Below are 23,002 nucleotides of genomic sequence, written 5' to 3' on the forward strand. Positions count from 1 at the left end.
TGGCCTCCAGGGATGCCCATTCTCCAGGCAATCTGTTCCAGCGCCTCACCACTCTCATGGAGAAGAAAATGGCCAAGAAAATGAGGCAGGGAGTAACTAGAAATGCTTCCATCTCGGTCTTTCCATGTCGTTCTTCCCACAGCCCTGGACTGCATGGTCACCTGCCCCATCTCGTGGTGACAGGGGGAATACTGAAAAGATGATCATACAACAACATGCAAATATCTACTGAAATGGGTAAAAAGCACACCAGTTAGAAGTACAAGCAATACTGGTTCTCTGCACAGGCATTACTTCCCTCACACCCTCTGAATATCAGAGTACTGCTTACAGAACTTTCACAGACAAAAATAAAGAAGAAATTGTATCAGGAGAGAGCTGCCAGGAATGACCTCTTTGCTGAGCTGATGTTACTCCTGGGTAATGTAAAAACCAGTCCCAGACACATTCATCTAGATAAACACAACAATAATCACCTCAAGTGACACAGTACTTGGCTGGTGTAAAAAATGTTATTCCCAGACGGAAGAAAAATTACTCAACACAGCGTAGCAGCATATGATTAATCCCCACAATTAGCAAACCTTTATCAAGCATAAACACAATCAAATAAACTCAATATAATGGGTCAGCACCATGTTCCTCCATGATGTCCTGGAACTCAGACTTGCAAGAAACTCTAGCTGACAGAGATGGATGCCAAGTACCTATGTAGCCATCATGCAGAAGGTCCTAATCAAAGCGAGTTAACATTTTCCCTTCTGGTGCTACATGTGTATTCAGGCCAGGGGAAACTGTAAGGGTCATATCTTACCTATTGCCAAAAAAAAAGAAGCAGGTTGGTCCAATAATTTTATCAAGCCAATTTGAATTTTAATAGAAAAAATGATATCTGCACTTAAAACTCTGTCATGCACAGCTTATTCTACATGAGACAGATTTACAGAAAAGATTTTGAAGTCTCAAATGAAGATTAAACCACAGTAGGGCAGTTAAATACAGCATTATTTATCTTTTCCCTGATAAATTTCACATGGCCAAAACCAGAAATAACATGCGCCTTCCCAGACTTGTTCCTTCCTCTCCTATATACCCTTATATATCCCAAATCTAAAAAAACCTTTTATGTCACATAGACTACATTTAGAAATCCAGATCTCCATTTTAGCATCTCAGTATCAATAGGAAAGAAAAACATAAATTTTTTTAATTGTATCTGACAAGACTTTGCAAATGGGAGGAGAGTTTGTGATATTTACCACCACCAAAGTTTAATTCATGTGTTTCATAACTGTTTTTCACTCCCTCCTCCTTATCTGAGAAATATTTAACATGTAAAGTAGTGTGAGCAAAGGCTAATGCGTGGGCAGTACACAAGAGGCCCAGTAAAAAGAAAGTTCATTCCCACTCCAGTTCTAAATGTGTTCCTGCATCTCTCCACCTCTGCATGGCTCAGTTCTCTGCATGCCATCTTATATTTTAGCCCCCAGCTCCCTCACTCACCAGTTTCACCCACTTATATATTCTGACAGTCTTTGCAATGTAGTGAGACCCACAGGATTTCTTTTTGACATTATTTCAATGAGATACCAATTTCTATGTATAGAGATTTTGCAACTGAAATTACTAATTACGATCCCTGTTGCATTGCCCTTCCTGAGATCCCAGTTTTTCATACTTCATATCATATCACTTTGGTACCAAGAGATTTAATCTACAAAAATGCATCTGACACGAAGCTTCCATGCAAAGATAAAGAATTGGTTTGTATTGATATATGATCATCCTCATGGGGATATGGAATCAGTGCCTGAGAATGCCTAAGATGGCCAACACACCAAGTAAGATGTGCCAAGGTGCAAAGTGAAGAGTTTAGGCGATATTTTGTTTGCAGAGATTTTTTTGTTAATGGGGATTTCATTTCCCTTTCCTTTTTCTGGGAATATAACTGAGTCTACACTGTAGAAATTGGCAGAAATACACTTTGCACATTAAAAATTCAACAGATCATTGAAGCTGAGCTCCAGGGAAACATCAGATGTAGCACACACTTGTGTAGGTAACACTTGCAAAAACACAAGAAACAAACCCCTACTTTGGTTTAAAAAAGCTCAAAGGTAAGGGCATTAAGAATTCTGGATTTATTTACTGCAACACATGCAGTATACCAAATCAAAGGAAAATGCTGCTGTTAATGTGTATTCACAAAAGTTCACTAGTAGAACATGTGGATGCCATGTTCAGCATTCCTTAGGCTGTGAAACCCACAACTGTGCTAAATTCCTGTTTCCAGAAATTTAACTTTTATTTTTATAATAGACAGTTGTTACAGATGGAAATACAATCTTGAAGAAATTAGCAGGATAGTCTTCACAAGTGTAGAAACAGAGTGAAACAACAGCTTTCAGAGACAGTAACACAACAATTCTCCTTGATAGAAATGTAATAGGCATCATTAGGTTGTCAGAATTATTTCCTCTGTGACCATTCTGGCAAAAAGCTTGTAGTAAACAGATCTTTTCACATGTCAAACCTTCCTCCTTTGCACTTGCATGAGTATGCTGCAGTGTTTCACTGATCCACTTCAAGACAACTTAGAGCTTTTGAGAAATGGCTTCTGAATTTGAAATTTTCAATTATTAAAAAAAAATTACATAATTCAAAGATTCCTGACTAAGATTACATGTAATTAAGAACAAAGATTGCTGTAAAATTTCTGTGGTCTTTCCATGAATCAAATACAGGGCAAGCACCTAAGAGCTGGAAACCTTGTATTTCTGTACAAACTATCAATTCCTGAAAAATCCGACTGCATGATAGAAACATATGCTTGACACTTGCAAGTTATCAGCCTCATCTGAGTTTAAATAAGGGATTATTAAGGGCAGCAGGTAACAAGCATTTAGTTAGAAACAGTTGAGGATTTAATTTTAAAAGTTCTTGGTAGTATGACCATATCCTACAACATATTCCAAAATTTTGAAAAGTTTTGTTTCACTGGAAAATTACTTTTATGCCATTACACCTTACAAACCTGACAAATTATCTGTTAGAATTCTATTACTGAGATGGAATGTTCACTTTTTTGTGGGAAGTTTGTGTAAAATCACCAAAATACCCAAATGACAATGGTGATTTGTGTCCTTGATGGAACCAACCTGCACTACTCTTCTGTAGTGCTGCCCACCAGTGAGAGACTGTACCTAAGCTCTGGAGCTCACTTCCATGGAACACCCCGGCCTTGTGAAAATATCTGTGCTTCTGATGAACACTCATACACATGACAGAGAAAACTCTTGGGGGGAGTAGTGTTCAGAAAGGGTCCTCATTTACAGCTACTGGGTTTTCACTTGCTAACTTCACTTGCATCTAAATGAGATGTTCTGTATGACTCCCACCAATGGGGGACTTCTAGAGAGTAACACAAACTCAAAAGCAGCACCAAGTTGGTTTGTGGCAAACAAACCAAAGCTCAATGCAAAGAATGACCTTTTTAAGCAACTTTCCTGAAAATTTGCCATAACAGTAACCTTTTTGTTCTTTGCAAGGCCTGTAACAAGTTCTCCTCAACAAAAAAGGAAGTGTGAGGATCTGCAGAACAGCAGAGAAACCTTCCAGACCTCTTTCCCAAACTCCTGAAGTAAACCAGCAACAAACCTCCCACAAATATAAAAAAATCACTGGTTTTCCAAAAGAATTTAAAAGTGATAGTTTAGTTTTAAATAAAAGCACTGCTCTTATGCATCTACATGTTGTTTTCTGTAACTGTAAAGTTGTAAAGCAGCACAACTACAAAGCAACTGTAGCATCAAATTGTTCACATAGCACTTCTAATTAAAATCTGGGTGATAAAGATGCTCCATGATCCAAGATGAGCTGCAAGTATTCACAGCTGTCCTTTGGGAATCACTGACCCACAAAATGAATTTGTTTGAAGCTTGGAAAAAATAAGAGGACCTGCAATGGCTGATGATAACTTTTGTATGCGAGTTCCCCCACAACTTGAAAAATTGACACTGGCTGAACAAAGCCACAAATCACTTAGAATATTTACTCTGTCTTTCTTTAGGGTGTTCATACAAATATTAAAGCTCTCTTTTTCCTTTCCAGTGTTGCCATTTACTTCAGTTATTTAGAGGTCAACATTCAAAAAGTCTGAATGTTTTTGATCTCATTGGCAATTACAAGATTAAGTATTATCACATGTTTTCAAAAATTTGGATTCAGATATGAAAATTATTTGCAGCTGCAGTTCATTACCAAAACCAACTGACTACTTCAAGATATTTTGCTTTCTTTGTTCTGCATATGTTTCCTCAAATTTAATTTGAGGCTGAATACTGTTAGTACTCTAATCAGTAAGTTGAACAGTTGGAGAGTTGATCATTTTATCATACAATTTTACAGAAAAATATAGGTGATACACTAAGAAGATATATGGCATCTTTTTGTTCTTAACTGAAGTAAATATCAAAAGTAAGGCAATACAGCTGAACTCTAAGCCTACGTTAGCAAGTTTGCTCATGGAACCATTCCACCAAATTCCACTGGTGGACACAAAAAATGTGTTCTGTCTTACAGACACCTTACAGCAATTCCACAAAATAGAAAAATACCTGCTCTGGAAAAGGGATGCTTTTTCTTGTATAACTCTGTCTACACTAGGAAAATTATGTGTGTCAAAGTGTCACAAGAACCTGTTTATTTTGGTATATAGAACTTTTAAGCAGCAGGGATAAGCTTTCAAAACAAACTTCCAAATGGGTCTATAGACCTAACCACTGCATGACAGGTATAATGCATATTTTTAATGGAAAAAAAAGAAATTGTTAAAAAATGCCTTTTTCTAATATTTCTAAATATTAGGAAAAGCTCTATAGAAGATTTAGTAAGAGACAATACTCAACAGCACAACTCCAAATGACCCTTTAGTCACAGCAGGGAATATTTTTAGATCAATTCAGCTCCATTGAGGAATTCCCAATTAACTTAAAACCCAAAAGAAATTTACTCTAAAAATAAAAACAAGAGTCCACATCTAAGCTAGGGATATTGGTAAGACAATAAGAAGAGGTTCTATAAATACATCAGAAGGAAAAAAAAACCAGAAATGAAAGTGCAGAACATTTAGAAATGAGGAAATAACGGCAAAAGATGAAACCAACAAGGCTGAGCTCAATTTCTTCCTCACTTATATCCCCCTGCTCCAAAAGGGTTAACTGTAAGTAGAGAGCAAGGTACAGGACCAGGAAAAGAATAGGCTATCATTTAATCCTCACTCACTTAGTAAGCCATAATATATTAAACAGTTTAAGAGAACACTTGAAATAATGTATGAGTCGACAACATAGATAGCAGCTATACCCAACATGAGTGAAAACTCAGTTGTGCTGATTGGAAATATCAAACCCCCTCAGAAATTAGTAAGAAATCAAGAAAAACTTTCTAAACTTTCTTCAGTCAAGGTCAGAAAACCAGCTTGGTTTTCAATAGCTGATACAGACTGACATAGCCTTACATGCAACAAACAGATGGGCTCATCTTACACAGGCTAGGATTATTTACCTTGTACAGCCTTAGAAAATGTTACGTTGGCAGTGAGATGAAAAGGAAGGATTTTGGTCTCAGACAGCATTGCTTTCAAAGTGACCTTGCACTCATGCTGAGTTCTCATTTCTCTCTGTTGCAGCCAGCAGAGACCCTGTTCAATTCACAGGACCCCTGCCCAGAGACAGATGCCTAGTGCCACTGGAGATGCCCTCACCAGAGTGGTGAGAGTTTCTCACCACTTCTGGATGATGGCCTGGAAGTGCAGGGACCCCAGAGGTCCTGTGTGATATCTGTCATGCCATGCAAATATCCTGGCACATCAAATGGCACATGCTGCCTTTGAACTCTCCCTCCCCCCTAGGTGCAGGATCAGGCCCTTGCTCACATGCAGGCACATATGACAGAGACAGAACATCCACGTGTCCATCTGGAGCTGGGCACTGCCTTTCAACTCTGATCCTGACCACCCACTAGTGATCCCAGCATCTTTTTGTACAAATGTTTGTTCTATTTTTTTCTTTTCAGTTCTTTTCTCTATTATAAATATTCTTATTAACTATGGATTTCATAACTTTCACATATTATTTATTCATAACTTAACTGTATTGCATCGTTATCTGTTTACACACAGTCTTTTCTATTTATAACCTCAGGTAAAATTCTGTTTGTTTACAACTTTGATAGAACAGTTTTTACAGAGAAGATTCCCTGAAGTCTTATTTCCTGTTCATGGGGATTAACATGTGAAATAATGTTTAGATAAACTGGAAAAATTTGCATTAGGCCAGACTCAAACAATATAGATCTGGCACAGAGCTGACTACAGAAGTCTTGTAAGTAATGCAGAAAGCCCCAACAGCAAGCAAAAAGGCAAACCAGGGAGAAAGAGGAGTGTTACAGCAAACCAGCTAGCATGAAGACAATACAGGATAAATTATTCTGGAAGTGCATAACCATACAAAACATTTAACACAAGATTTTTGTGAAAAAACAGGATAAAAGAAGAATTCTGGCAAGATAAAAAAGCCTGGGTAACAGGAATGCAACAAATGAGACACACCTTGTTTATGTGGCCTTTGACTTTGTCCTACCTGATGTTCCTCAAAACATAACTGTGGAAATATTTAGATTAAATCACCTGTAGAGATGGTTGCAGATCCAGGATCATGTGAACCTGAGCATCCCTACTGGTGTCACCCAAAGTTTAGTGCTGGGTCCATTATCTTCCAGTAATTTCATTAATTAAGTTAATGATTTTAAAAAGCCCATACAACAAAAACCACTTTTGAAATAAAATGTTAATCCATGAGGGGATGCATTTACAAACCTAAATGGCCTCAAACCTCAGAAATAGTCAGAAATAAACATGAAATCAATTAAATGTGTGTAAAAGACTTTATAAAGAAAAAAATAGAATAAAACAAGTTTAAAAAATAAGTTACAAAACAAGTCCAATTGGTTAAGTAGCAGCACAGCACAAAAATATCTATTGGGACAACAGATGGAACAACTATTGTTATGCTAAACAAAAATATACCAAAGTCTCTCTGGAGCATGGAAGTCCATTCTGCCCAGCTTTTAGAGCCTCGGTTAGATTGGCACAACCATTACACTTACATCACACTTTAAAAATCATGCAGTAAGTCAGAAAGATGTCAGTAAATAAAGACAAGCCAATAATATATTCAGAAAAAAATACAGTGAACTATTTCAATCTGTAATGTCTATCTATACCTCTAGAAAGACATCAGTTAAACAATAACTGATAAAAAACCTCATATTCACTTGCAACTCAGATACATGAAGGATGAAAACTACAAACCATACAAAAATCCACTGCTTGTTACAATAAGCAGTAGCTTAAAAAATGTAAGATTTTCCTCTTAAACCTCTCAATTTGGCTTTCTGAGCTAACCTCTGGAACACATCTCCTTACACTCATAATTCTTCCCCTGCTAGATGTTCCTGCCAGGACAGGATCTCACATGTGAAGTCCAGCAGACCACCTACATCTCCCTGCACAATATGTAAGGGTTTATCAGAATAGTTTCTGCCAGTGAAGCTGCATTTATACTAGGATATTTTGTCACTCTTGTGGGCGGAGGAGGAAGGGAGGGGCAGGATTCATACTTGAATGTGATTTTGTTGTTGTTTATACACACAGTTCTAGCTGAGAGGGGTACACCAGCATTATCCTGACGAAGTGGCCATGGCTGTGGTGAAGCAAAGATGGCTTTAAATTGCTTTCAGAAAGAGAGAAAGCAAGACAGAGAATTACCTAATTAAATTACAATGTCTGTGACTAATCAAGTATCTAAACCTGAGATAGCTGACATGTGCTCCCTTTGTTGGCAATGGAGATGTTGTCAACTGAGCCCCAGGAGAAATTCATCTCACCCTCATGCAAGAGTAAATGAGCAAAACTGACTCCAGTGAAGTGCACTCCAGAAGTGGCTGATTCCTTTAGATTGTGAAAGGAGCCTGGGGTAAAAGTATTTGTTTTAGATAGGAAGAAGTTTGGTGAAATCCCCTCCCACAAGTGCAAAGACAAAATTAACGAAGAATGTAGAAACCAAAATTGAGATGAAAAGCTTATAATATTAGAACAGAAATCAGGAGCTTAGTAAAATTTACTAATAAAATACTAAGGTGAGGAACTATCAGCTAGAACTCAGCAGAATTATCTTCTACCCGATAATGTTGATTTGATAAAAAAATATTTATATTTGCAGAGTTTGTTAGTTCTGGCAAGGTCTACAAAACTAAATTAAGAGTCAGGTTTGGAGAAAAACTGTACGATAAAACAAAAATTGAGAAGTTAATTCAAATTTCCATAGTCCTCTACACCTATTTTTAATTATCACAATTTAGACTATTATAAGAAAAGGAAAGGACAATTCAAGGTCAAATGACATTATTTTGTGAATTGTTGAAAGGGAAGGCAAATGGAAAACTATGGCTTCTCTGAGCAACAAAATAGTGGCTTAAGCAAATACTGTTATGTCCATTTCTTGGTACTTATTGAAGTATGGTTATTGAGTTGTTTCACATGCTATAGTAAATGCTTCACAGAATATTTCAATGTAATTTTTAGTAGCAACTGGTAATAACTGAATTTCATAAAACTATGAAAAAATATTAATGACTAATTTATGAAACTGATGTCAGGCTGGGTTTTTTTCCTTGAACTTAATAAATGTACACAAGTTTGTAAAAACTTTGTCAAACTTACCACTGGTGACTCTCAGCACTCCCAGCATCCAGCTGAATAGCTTTTTCAGCTTTAATCTTTCCTGCAAATGGAGTACAATATACAAAAGGATTTATTGTACTCTTCCACATTTTAGGTGACTCCCAAGAACAAAGCAATCTGATTTACTCTAGCAGCAAAGAAATTGCTTCCTGTTCTTAGAAACATTTAGATGAACAATGTAACATCCTGGCTTTACTTCATTTACATAGTCATACACTTACATATAAGTATATATAAACTACACATGCAATTTTAGTATTTTCCTTTAAAATCCAGTTCAGATGCAGTTAAATCAGGGAAGGATTGGAGTGGACTGCCAAAGGAGGCCATCATGTCCGAAAGACTGAAGAGCCTTAAAAGCAGGTCAGACAAGTACCTGTCAGAAGAACCAGCAAAGCCATTTCAATGCCTTGGTACAGGAATAAACTAGCTGAAGTTCCTTTCTAGCACAAAGCCTTTCCTTAAGTTCCACTTTTAACTGAATAAAGATGACAGTAGGTGATTTGATCAAACCCACATCCCCAGTAAGAAGTTCAGATGAGATGCTTGCTGTTTACAGAGTCTCAGCTGCAACCAATTAAGCTGCACTGACATTTCTGTATTGTAAGTTAACTTCATAAAAACAAAGAATAGCATACACAGTCCTCCTACCCAGTGGAATGAAAAATAACCATGAAACTACTGCCAGCTCTCCTGCAGTCTCAAGCCCTCTGCAGCACTTCCAAAAACTGAGATGAAAAAGGCTGCCACCACGCCCACTTCATGAGAATGAGCCAAACTAGGCTGGTTACTCAACACCTAAGACTCACTTTCATCCCATCATTCTATATCTCTCCCTGTCTTTTGCTATCATTCATCAGCTGAGGTTACATGCAGTTACAGAATCACAGAATCTGCTGAGTTTGGAAAGGACCTACAAAGATCATTGAATCCAATTCCTGGCTTGCACAGGACCACCCCAAAAGTCACACCAGGTGCCTGACAGCATTGTCCAAATGCTTCTTGAACTCTGTCAGGCTGTGCTTGACTACTTCCCTGGGGAGCTGCTCCAGTGCCCAACCATACTCTGGTGAATACTCTTTTCTTCATATCCATCCCAAACCTCCCTGACACAACTTCAGTCCATTCCCTTGGGTGCTGTCACTGGCACCACAGAGATCAGTGTCTGCCCCTCCTCTTCCCCTCATGAGGAAGTTGTAGCTGCAACAAGGTTTTCCCTCAGTCTCCTCTTCTCCAAACTGAACAGACCAAGTGACCTCAGCTGCTCCTCATGTGGCTTCCCAACAAGGTCCTTCACCACCCTCGTGGCCCTCCTTTGGATGCTCCCCAATAGTTCAGTGTCATTTTTACATTGTGGCACCCAAAGCTGCCCCCAGCACTTGAGGTGAGGCTGCCCCAGTGCAGAGCAGAGCAGGACAATCCCCTCCCTTGCCCTGCTGGTGATGCTGTGCCTGATGCCCCCAGGACAGGGCTGGCCCTCCTGGGTGCCAGGGCACTGCTGAGTCAGGTTCAACTGGCCAGTGACCAGGATCCATGGTGCTGCTCTCCAGCATCTCATTCCCCAGCCTGTCTGTACATCCAGGGCTGTTCCATCCCAGGTACAGAATCCAACACTTTCCCTTGCTGGCTTCATACCATTGGTGATTGCCCAGCTCTCTGGTTTGTTGAGGTTCTCTCTGCCCTCAAGGGACTCAACAGCTCCTCCCAGTTCTGTATCCTCTGTGAACTCGCTCTGCATCCCTTCCAGTCCTGTGTCCAAGTCATTTATGAAGATGTTGAAGAGCACAGAGCTGAGAATGCAGCCCTGTGGAACCCCCCTAGTGACAGGTCCCCAGTCTGATGTCACCCCATTCACTGTAACCCTTTGTGCCTGGCCCGTGAGCCAGCTGCTCACCCATGCCATGATGTGTTTATCCAGCTGTGTGCTGGACATTTTGTCCCGAAAGATCCTGTGAGAGACAATATCAAAAGCTTTACTGATATTCAAAAATATTATATCAACTGGCTTCCCTTGATCAGCTAGGTGGGATACCTTGTCAGAAAAGGAAATCAGGTTTGATAAGCAGGACCTTCCTTTCATGAAGCTGTGCTGGCTGTGACCAATGGCTGCATTGTCCTCCAGATGTTTTTCTGTACCTCCCAGAATAATCTGCTCCATAACTTCACCAGGCACTGAAGTAAGACTGACAGACCTATAGTTGCCAGGGTCCTCCTTCTTGCCCTTTTTGAAAATCAGGACAATGTCAGCCAACTTCCAGTCAGCTGGACCTCTCCAGATTCCCAAGACTGCTCAAAAATTATGAGGAGAGGTTTTGAGATGACACCAACTAGTTCTTTGAGGATTGTTGGATGAATCCCATCAGGCCCCATAGATTTTTAGGAATCCAGCTGAAGCAGCAGATCATACACAATTTCCAGGTTGACTGGGAATTGATCATTCTTGCAGCCATGGTACTCCAGCTCAGGGCACTGATAACCCCTTGCTCCATTACCCATGTTGAAGACAGAGGCAAAGAACACATTAAACATCTCTGCCTTGTCCATGTCCCTGTTTGTGAGGCAACCACCCTCATCCTGTAATGGGCTGATGTCATTTTTACACTGCCTATTGCCATTAGTACATTTGAAAAAAACTCTTTATTGTCCCCCACAGTCCTGGCCAGCTTCAAGTCCAGTCACTGGTAAAAGCAAAAGATTCAGCAACAGAATTTACTGTTTTCATTTACTTTGTGTCATAATCCCCACTGTAGGATTTATGTACAAAGCCAAGTTGCTACTAAAGCAAAGACAGTATCAATTAAGTTGCTAAGACAGTGCAAGTCTTCAGGAGTATTTAGATGACAAAAGGATTGGAAAAAGGAAGGATGTTGAACAAACTGAAGGTGACTGTGGAATATGTTACAACAGCATGAAGGCATCACACTGCCTTTAAGGATGTCAAAGTGCAGCTGAATATGCTTTGTCAGTGACACTGTCACTGCCAACACAACAAAAAGTCAATGAGAGGTGTCACAAAAGACAAAACAACCCAAACTTGGGTTACACTTACAAAACCTGATTTGGTGCGGCAAAAAAAGAAGGGGAAATGGAGAGACAAAAGAAAGAGAAAAATATTCTGAGATAAAGGCAAAAAAGATTATTTTAAAAACAGTGCCTTGACTGGAGGAGAGTGACACAGTATAGAGAAAATGTAGGTTTTAATGTAATAAAAAGAAGGCCCAAAATAAAAAGGCAAACAAACTGCTCCTCTAGCCAATATCCATCCAGACAGTGAAACGGCGGGCAATGATTTTAAAAATAACCAAAAAAAAGTGCTATGATGGAGAAAATTAAAATCTTGTAGAGATTAAATTGTCAAACAGGACACATGGGGTGAGATGTCTGGAAGCAACATCAATTCAATTGTCACACACCACTTCTCTTTCTGGTCAACAGCTCCTCCAGATTCACAGAGTTTCATCACCACAAAAGAGAATGCTGATATGAAGGAGTGCTCCCTGATCACTGGAAGGCAGAAAAACAAACCTTGACCCAGCCTCAGCATTTATTTATTCCTCTTGCTCTCCCAAAGATGCAATTAAGAAACTGTGCTAAAAACATGTGGGAGTTTTCACATTCTGTATCCATCTGTTTCTCAACAAAATACAGGATTTTACAGCCATCTGCAGAGACAACAGCCACCAATTATGACCCATTATACTTCTCTGCCACTGATTTTGGACCTCTCATTGAGGAAAGAGTGAACTGAACTTGCAAACTGTGGTGGTTTCCTGTACAAAACATTACCATTACAGTACAAATGCTCCCATCTATTGGATTGCAAATTCCTTACATTGGAAAACTTAACCAAAGTTCAAAGCATGTTTCACTACATTCATATGGCATTCTTCATAAACATTTTTCCTCTTACCATCAGTTACATATTTCCTCTTCTCCTCAGCATCAGTAGTCATCTCAAACAGATCTCCATAAGCACGTGCAAGCCTCCAAAGAAAGTCCACACAGTTTTCATACTGAAAGTAGAGGACAGCTACATAATTAAACTGATCAGAATGTGATTTAAACGGTTTACTTTCACAATGCTTAAAATTAATAACAAGCTGAAAGCAAATAATCAGAAGATGGCATAATTTTTTTGTTAATTTTCCATTCTTCTATATACTACTTTTAGTTTCATGTGAGACCAATCTTCCATGGACAAAAGAGAATACAGCTTTTGGAAATACCCTAGACTGTCTAAAGAGGTTTTATTTTTAAATCAGTTTAAACTTCTTTCAGTATAAACATTTACAAGGTAATCCAGCAAAACACAACAAATCCCTGAACAAAGTGATGTGTATTTTCTTTAGGGAAGTCATAAGCACCACACTCACTCACAATATCCCATTTACCTTTCTTGGTATTCCAATATTCAGATGAAAATACAATCAGAACTAATGCTTGCCAAACCAGAATAAAATGGTACACTGAATTGAGAACTGCACATCAAACCACCTTTAAATTTTATCTGGAGTTACATATGGGCCCAGTAATGCCAAGGGAAAAATTCACATGAATGATATTAGAAAGGTATGAGCAGACGAGATGCTCACAGTTTCAGAACAGTAGGTCTGGTTTATTACTTAATTTTACAGGATTTTCTCACACAGACTATTCCAAAACCAGCAGAAGTAAGTGTATTTTACATTGAAAAAAGTCCATGATCTTTCTTTCATGGAAGAACTCCTATGTCAAACAAAGCTTCAAGGTTATTGAATCAGAAAGGGATGTAAAATAGAAGAACTCCTATGTCCACACAACATGAATATTGACACCACTCTGCAATACTGCTTTTTGACAGTATTTTAAAAATATGCTTGAAATTTCATAGTCCATTTCTATGTGGATTTTAAAGCTTGTATTTAGTTCTCAAAAGAAGAGTAAAGTATAAGTTAATAGCAACATAATGTTAAGTTCACCCACACTACCTTGTCATCGTTCTCAAGCAGCAGTCTGAAGCCCTCCTTTTTATCAACCTCTGAACCCTTGTGCAAATTGTCCACCTGCTGTAAAAAATTAAGTAAGTCTTCATCTTTTTCTGATTCCACCATGGCATCAGGTGATTTTGTCCATCTCTTTTCTTCCTCAGAGTCTCCTTCAGAATCAGTATGGGCGGTAAGGTAACTAAAATCACAGAAAATAATAACCATTTTTTTCTTAAAAAAAAAAGGGGCATTGTTAAATAAAGAGCAAGAGTATCAGAGCACAATTTACCCTGGTTGTCCAACTTTAAAGGATTTTTTATTAAGGATATCAAGCTTATTGTTATTATTACAAAGCCTTTATCTTCAAAGGGATAGCACAGTCATATTCCAAACATAACAGGTAAGTAATTGTACTGCTGCCTAATACTCCATTAAAAAAATGCAGACACATATTAGAAACACATGTAGCCTTGTGTTTCATATGCAGAACACTTGAAATCATTAATATGTTTTAAGACATGCTCTGTAACCCTGAATAGGCCTCTTCAACTCTTTACCTCAATTTCCCTATTTTTTGAACAAGGAATGAGCTTACTAACCAAAATATAAGTGCTATAACAATCATTTATACAATATTTTCTTAAACACTTTTAAGATCTAAATACAAGCCAATAAAAATAACACCATTGTTATAAATTCCTTGTTTCTCCTGAGCATTCTGAAGTTCAGAGTATCTGAAACTGGAAAAAAGCTTATATTGATTCGTGATGCTTAGTGCACAAGGCAGTCAAGGGCAAAGAAATATTTGCAAAAGCATAAATATCACACAAAGATAAGCAGGTGGCCTTACTGTCCAAAGTGCTGAGAATATATTAGGGTACTCCAATTTCAAAGAGGAGCAGCTGATAGCATTGTTTTTAAAAAGCAGCCTTTTGTGTTTTAAAAAGCAGCCATCTAAAGATGGACAGAGAAGCCTCATCTTCTGCATTTCCACTTTTGAAAATATTGCTCTGGGGAGAAGTAATAATGTAAACCTATCAGCTGCCAGGTTCAGAGATTCTCTAAATGGTTACTACAAGTATGAAAAGCATGGAATGTACTATACACATCAAGTAACTGAATAATCGAAATAGACCATAACAGTCAGAACCTAAAAAAATCTATTTATTTTTTCAGAAATATAACCAGGACAGAATGCTAGCAGTCAAAATGAAGGTTATTAATGATGGCTTTCAAATATTTTGTTTTCAGTATGTTGCCTTCAGAACAGATGAGTGTATCAGAGCAGATACACTTCCAGCCTGTAAATGAACCAATGCTTATAAAGCTACAGAAGTGCTAGATGTGGCAAAATTTATGAAGCTGCAAAATTCACCCCGTGACACTAGAAAGAGGAGTCAAAAATACATTTGGATAAAACAATGTATACACAGACCATGTGTACATGTTCAAACTGAAAAATACCATTGAGCAGAACAGAGATGGGAAACTTTTTAAGTTTTTACAGATTTTTTTACAAAATCTTGATAATGCTGAAGTTGATGACACATCATATGCTGTATCTTGCAGAGACTATATTCAGTCAGTGAGCATTTCTTTTCATTTTCTGAAGCACGTTTAAAAGCACAGCATATTGTTCTTCTTATTTTGAAGTGGGCACAGATATATATCATGGCTGCTTTTATAAGAGCCCCAACTTAATCAAATGTATAAGGGAGTTCCTGGGAGTGGGACAACCTTTTAGCTCCAATACAATAGCCTGTGATGTGAAGTTTGTTTGGAAAGTATCTTTCCTCACATGGTTTAGATGTTCCATTCCCCCTAAATGAAGGATAAATGCCCTAAGGATCTGGGCCATTCCCAACCTAAACTAAGGGCACTAGATAATATAAAAGAGCAACAACTAAGCAGTAAAGACAATATCCTTAGTTGTAGGAATTTGGGCACTGCATCAGATGCTACCTAATCAGGCAGGTCAATGTTTGGAAGTCAATGTTGGTGTTGTATTCTTTACCTTTGCTGTATAAACATCTGCTAAAATTTCTATGGTCATTACTGTTCCCATGTTAGATAATAGATAAAAAAGATTATTAGAAAATGCTATCCTCCCAGCAAAAATACAATGGCTGGATGACAAATACAAGGTTGGGCTGACACCCAAGCCCATTGGGCTGTCAGTCCAAACAAGCCCAGCAGAGATTTCCAGCAGCACTATGTCATGACAAAACATGTCAAAACATCATTTGTGCTTTGTCCAGCACAAATGTCATGACAAAACATCAAACTGAGGCCAAACATCAAATTCATATGACATCAGGTAAGTAATATATTTTTTGGGAGACTCATAGAAAAAGTGTGAAGTAGGTCACTATCTAACAGACCATGTGAACCCAGAAGGAGCTAATTCCAAAACAGCAGAGACATCAGGGTCATGTCTTACCCATTCCCTCTCATCTCCACTGTACTAGCAAACTCTCCTAGCTCCTCTATTTACCTGCTTTATGAACCCTCAAAGTATTTAAATGTGGAACAGAGCCTATTAAATGTTGATCAGAACATCATGATTTTCAATTTACTTGTTGGGCACTATCTGCCTTCAACAAAGTAGCTAACGGTCTTATATATCTATGCATTCTACAGCACTGAAATCAGTACTGACACAAACAGAAGTGGAGATTCTTCTTAACACAGTTTAAAAACTCCAGGACTTAAAGGACTGATAACACTACTCCAAAAAAGAAATAAACAGAAAACAAGGAATAGTCATTATTGTTTGCTTTACAAATATTCCATATAACAGAAAGCTGCAATTTTACCTGGCCTTTTCCTGCAAGAGGTTTTATCAGATGATAAACAGAAAAGTGATTCACAAGTGACAAACACATTGATCAACATTTGAAAAAATGGAACAATGTTTAAAAAATGTCCAGAGTCAGTGCCAACTTGTTTTCACCTTTATTACCAACAGATTTTAAATAAAAGAGAAAAACAGCGATAAGAATGTGAGGAGCAACGATCAACCAACAGGACTCAGTCGTACCACAACAGACTGTTCAAAGTTCAAAGGACAAATGGAAAGTGTGCTGGAGACTCACCCCACTGTGGCTAAGCAGTTCAGTAAATCCCAGCACCCAGTACTGGATTAAAACAAGCTACATGGTATAAAACACCCTGTGGTATAAACACAGTGGGGTGGTTCAAAAACTGTGTTGGGGTGTCTGTAAATTGGCAGACACTGGGCCTAACCACGTATCATTTGTTCACAACACTTCAGCTTTTACACAGATCAAATATCATCTGTCATCTCCCTGTCAACTTAGAAGAAAAACACAAGCTGACACAAACACCCTCTCATCTGCTCTGGCTAATTCCACAGAAAGGTGATTTTATGTCACAGATGGATCTGGATCAAATTTGCACTGTATGATTCAGCAAAGTGCATATCCATCAGTAATGACAAGTGGCTTTCAAGGAAAGGTTTGGCAAACTGGATTCTTAAGCCAGCTGAAGGTTGCATTTAAAATAAATGAACAGCAAAATAAATTAGAAAATGCTAAGTGAAATGGTACTCAGAAGCAGGCAGGGCAAATTTCTTTTCCTGCTGACTAAACTATTTCAAGGAAAAATTATAAATAGAGCATCTATCAGAGAAGAATTGACTGAAGTGAATCTTTCTGGTGCCTGATGCCAAATGCAATTTGAAGAGCTTGGATGCTGGGCCAGCTGAAGGCGGGTTCCAAAATGACACTGACGTCCAGGGCTCATCACTGCCATATCAGGGAGGAAACAACTTGAAAATCACAAAGAGGAGAATTCGGTGACATGTTCCATTCCAGGTGATCATCTAGACACAATTTATTGTATTTGTAAATAAACGAGTGCTTGTTACACGTTCTCAAATGTTAAATATTGAAGTTTTCACTAGGACATTACTGGAACTGAAACAAACTAAAAAAGAAATATAGAATACAGAGAAGCACAGACTAGAAACCACAGACTCTTTACCATTTAATGTCTCATCCATTCAGTGCCCCTTCCATTCAGACTGTCATTATGTAAAAATATAGCTCATTTAATAAAACACACAGGATATTTCTCCACTTACAGAAATACATAATTTTTGAAAGGCAAAAGAGAAAACTTCTCTTCCCAAGGTGTTGAATACCAACAGTGACATTGAGAATATGCCCAGAGCAGATCAAAGCAGTGAGGGCCTTATCAGAGACTGTCAGCTTCCAATATTTAATGTAAAAACTAGGAAGTACTAAAAGCTTTTCTGGAAGAAGTTTACAAACCTGAAACCAATGTAGTCATCCAGCACAAATCCATAAAACTCTTCAGATTAGTTTATCTGTCAGTTCCCAGCATCGACCCATTCGTCAATTAAAAACAGAAGTGCTTACCTTAAGCAAAGTCCTATCTTCTAGATCATGAAATTACTGCTGAGGCAGTGAAACACAATGCACTTTAGATGGGAGTATAGAAAGGTGAAAAAAATGTTTTATCAGTAACAAAGAGCAAAACTTTTTTTCTGTAGTGCAAAAACAAGCACCTGAACGCACCATTGTGTGTGGAATTAGCCACAGAACAGTATAAAACAATGCACTTGGTGTAATGCCTACAGCATATGAAGTAGTGATGTAGAGTAACTGGAAAAAACCCAAGTGTTGCTACTGACCCTCCTGGCCATGCACCAGCCATTAAAGTTACAGGAGACCTTGGAAAAAGCTATATATATTCCAACTGTACACATTAGGATTGACAATCTATTTGCAAGAGGAAGAAAAAAAATACTATTTACTCAAATGAAATCAAATTATCTCAAATTGAGAGAAGATATGAAAAACAAACACATCAAGTAGAAGGTGTTAATAGGAAAAAAGCCCACCTTTTTTCATAAGGGATTGAAAAACAGCATTGGGAAAGAACATAGCCAAATGACTAATGCTAACTGTAACCTTGAATTATCTTCCTTGCCTCTGAGTGTACACAAATACTTGTCAGAGAAGGCCTCTCTTAAGGACACACTCAATGCTCTTGCACACTATAATCACTTGTATTGGATCACCGCATCAGCTTCTTCGTCACACACAAGAACCTGAACACACAAGTTCCCTTGGCTTGTTTTCAAACAGCAACACATCACTCCTGATCAGAAAACAGGATTCTCTCAAATAATAAATAATGACAACAAATAATAAATTATAAAAGCATGTGGAATAACCCTTGCATTGTATCTGTGGACTTGGTAATTCGTAAACTGGTCCCTTTGCCTTATCTGCATCTCTGAATATTTTATTCATAACATGAAGGCCTATGCAAACCAACCAATGGATGAAATCATCTGGGAAACTAAGAGAACCAAGATGTTTCCACACCAGATGAAGGAGGACTCTGGTTGAATACTTATGCCAACCCCGAATACCTAAAATAAAGAACTGGCTCATAATAGAACTGACAAGTCTTAAAATATGGTATCAAAATATAAGACTTGTGAACCATGTGGGCTGGGATGTAACATAGAAAGAAATTCTGCTCACAGGAACTGACAATGAATGTGGAGAAACTGTTAAATATAGAATTCCATTAATATGCAGCGTGTTAGCTGTCTCCAGAATATTACAGTTAGTTAAAATATTTTAAAGAGAAAAGGTGACATAAGATGGGCAATTTACAGACATAATGCTGCCTATACAGACATGCAAGACATGCTGAGAAGTGGCTCAAAAAACTCAGTTGCTATAAACATAGTATTAGTAAATTGCACCTAAGTATCTAATCTGATTATACCAAAACAAAGTTGTAATTACAGGAGATTAATGTCAAGACAAAAATATAGTGCCTCTCCTGGAATCCTAGTAGAAATCATCCCCCAGTGTGTTTCTCAACTCATGAGAATAAAAGACCCCATTACCTATAACGTGACCACAAGATGTGATCAAAACTAGGAACTTTCCACCTGACTGAGTCAGTACTCTAAATTCCTCATGGTCACTTTCTGAGCCATCAAGGAGTGTATACAACAGCTGACACACATAAACATTGCCACTTGTACAGAGGTTCTCTCAGATGTAGCTTCCATAGTACGCAATGCCTCCAGGCAGAACATGGTAATAACTCATCTGTGAGGCTGATAAAAAACAATTATCAGGAAAAGCACATGAGCGTTTGTACAGTTGGAATAAACTCTTGCCAAAGACACTTTGCACTAGAAGAACTTTTAAAATTACACCATTATTCTGAACTTTGCCTCTCATTCCATAGCTATGTAGCAATACTGCATTAGTGTTACCAAACACACTCTTAAAAAAGAATCTGTATTATGCTTGGCATTAAGCCAACTTCAGCCATCGTGCAGACTCAGAGATGGTCACCAAGAGTCTTCTCTGATCTAAAAGCTGTTAATCTGAACGTTTGTAATTGTTTTTCCAGAAGTATAAAATCTATATCAAACTTTTAAAAGGCTCCTGTTTACAGTTTCATATAGGTAATGATGCAACTTGCACTGCATGTGTACAGTAGAATATGCAGATTATTATTAACTCACCCTCCTTCACTTTCTGCCTCCTCAGAGCTGGTAGTCTCTCTAGGAGCTGTCTCTGCTTTTCTCCGCCTTGCTCTGTGTGATGGGCTACCTCTCTGAACATCACCACTTCCCTGAAGCTCATTTCGAACAAGCTCTTCAAGTTTTGGAATAGCTTCTTTCAGAAATTCCACCTCTCTCTTCAGTTCGTCCACGGTTAGTAGCAGGCCATTCAATTTTTCTAGGATCTGCAGTTGCCTTCCATGTAAAACCATTACTGCTCCTTGCTCATTAGGAGCCTCATTCTGTGGCAAGACCACGGAATTAATTCTGTTACCTATATCCTGGAACCCTCGAATACGCACAGCTGCACCCGGCTTTCGGATCTTGCGGTAACAAACCAGCACCAGGCTTAATCCAGCAGTCCCTGCCATTATGCCCAGCATTAGTCCTCTATTTTCGAAGGGAGACATTTCTGCACGCTCCTAGAATTGTGAGACAACAATAAAAGAGTTTAAGATGTTTTCCAGTGCTCTACGCAAGTGACTTGCTCTGCTCTGAAACCACGAAAAGGATAAGGCAGGAAGAACCGCAGACGCTGTTAGACTTTTTACAGGTTCTGCAATACGGCGCAGCAAAAAACAAGCTCAAAGTGGGTTTGGGGGTGTGAGGGGCGCTGGCACGTGGGCAGGACCGAAGCCTTCACTCTTAACCGTCCCGGCATCCTGGGATTTTTTTGTTTTAATGCGAGAAACTCATATAATCGGATTTTCCGCCACCGCAGAGAGGCGGAAACCCAGCTGTCAGGCCGGAGCGCCGCCCGGAGGGGCGTCACGCCGGTCCCCCAGCCCCACCGCGCCGAGGGCTGCCCGAGCCCCGCGCTCGCCTCCTGCCCACCCGCAGCCGCCCCGGCCCCGGCCCCCGCCGCCCCGGCAGCGCCGGCCTCGAGCCCAGCGCCGCCCCCGCTACGTACGTACGGCCGGGCCGGGCCGGGCCAAGCCGGGAGCAGCGGCGCGTCCGGCCCAGAGCCCGCAGCTCTCCCGCCGCGGCACAGGGGGCGGCGGCGGGGCCGCCCCGGGGCGGCGATACCCGGATCGAGGGGGCCGGGCCTGGGCCGCAGCGCCGGCCGGGCCGCCCGGGTGACGCGCGCTGCCCGGTGGAGGAGGGATCCCCGCGGCGCTGGGAGTCCCGGCGGGCCCTGCTGCTGCTGCTGCTGTGCTGCGGGACGCCGGCTGCACCTGCCACGGACGTGGCTGGAAATAGGCTGTTCTAGAGCAAGGGTACCTGTTCGTGTGTCTGTCCTCAGTCTGGTGGCCGCTCGATTTCACCGGTTTAATCTTTTGCTACTTCTCGGCCACAGAGAAATTGTGTTTCCACTGCACTGGTGGAGACCTGAAGCTGCAAAATCACGGAGAAACCCCGCCCAGTTGGCAGGAGGACGGGCAGACCCGGCACAAAAGCCTCGTTGCAATCTAAGGGCCCAAAGCTGATTTTACCAAAGTCCATTATGGATTGCCCAAAGTCTGGAGGAACTTACCATAGAGTGATAGAATGGTTTGGGGTGGGAGGGAACTTTAATGGCCATCTAGTTCCAGTGCCCCTGCCGTGGGCAGGGACACCTTCCACTAGAACAGGTTGCTCAAAGCCCCATCCGGCTTGGCCATAAACACTTGGAGGGTCGGGGCATCCACAGCTTCCCTGGGCAATCTGTCCCAGTGCCTCACCACCCTCACAGTAAACATTTTTGTACTAGTGTCCAATCTAAACATATTCTCTTTCAATCTGAACCCACTTCCCCTTGTCCTGTGACTCCACGCTCTTGTAAATATCATTGCCCCATCTTTCCTCTAAGTTCCCTTCAGGTCCCAGGCCACAATTCAGTCACAACAAAGCCTTCTCTTTTCCAGGCTGAACAATCCCAGTTCTCTCAGTATTTTTTCATAGGAGAGGTGCAGCATTCCTCTGATTAACCTGATTTTCCTCATCTGGACTCATTCCAATAGATCAATGGCCTGTATTGGGGACCCCAGAGCTGGATGCAGCAGTGGAGGTGGAAACTTGACAGAGCAGAGGGGCAGAAGTTGGATTTATCAGAGTGTGGGAGGTATTGCTGCTGTGCCCCATCTGAGATCACTTTTATTGGTGACTCTCACAAGGCTCTCCTTTGCCCTTTTATGACAAAATGATCTGGCTCCTGTTTCTGGCCTTGGATGGAAGAAGGATCACCACAGACAACTTGCTCTGACCATTTGTCTTGGAGTGGCAAGACCTTGAAGGCTTGTGGAGAGCTTCTGCACAACATCCTGCCAGAATTTACAAGCATAAGACTCGTGTTGTTCTGTATAAGGGCTTAAGGAAACCGTCATGGATACCACTGTGTCTGTGCACTAGCAGAACCACTTCAGCAGCTGAAATTGTCCTCAACCATAGCAATCAGAAACAAAGGAACACAATTCTTACAAAACATACTAATTGCCTTTAAAAAGTGAGCAGACTGCTGTTCAAAACAAAAAAAGTACCTAAAACAGGTACCAAGAAGTCAAAATTTTTCAATCTTAGTACAAATTGGCAATTGTAACTCAGCCTAATGTCCATTTATTGTCAAAGAATTTAGTTTAAGTCAACTACAACTCTAAAATAATTTTTTCATTAAGATCTTGAGGAAGAAATTACCCTTATCAGACCAAACTGTAATCTGAGACAAAGGTAGAA

The 23,002-nt window shown here is 39.8% G+C and overlaps 1 protein-coding gene across 1 annotated transcript in view; it reads right to left on the minus strand.

Annotated features, from left to right (window-relative positions):
- The window catches only part of RMDN2 (regulator of microtubule dynamics 2), a 47,004-nt gene extending 25,686 nt beyond the window's left edge, over positions 1-21,318 (minus strand). The window contains exons 1-5 of the mRNA XM_054280466.1: positions 21,264-21,318; positions 20,315-20,775; positions 13,771-13,966; positions 12,714-12,816; positions 8,783-8,843 (exon numbers count right to left, since the gene is read on the minus strand). Coding sequence (XP_054136441.1) covers positions 8,783-8,843; positions 12,714-12,816; positions 13,771-13,966; positions 20,315-20,763 — 809 coding nt within the window. The 5' untranslated portion in view covers positions 20,764-20,775; positions 21,264-21,318. The remainder of the gene's footprint in view (positions 1-8,782; positions 8,844-12,713; positions 12,817-13,770; positions 13,967-20,314; positions 20,776-21,263) is intronic.
- Between the last annotated feature and the right edge of the window lie 1,684 nt (positions 21,319-23,002).

The sequence above is a fragment of the Melozone crissalis genome, unplaced genomic scaffold (genome assembly GCF_028551555.1).
Source record: "Melozone crissalis strain CALT ecotype California unplaced genomic scaffold, PUWL_Pcris_2 ptg000027l_1, whole genome shotgun sequence".
Lineage (NCBI taxonomy): Eukaryota > Metazoa > Chordata > Aves > Passeriformes > Passerellidae > Melozone > Melozone crissalis.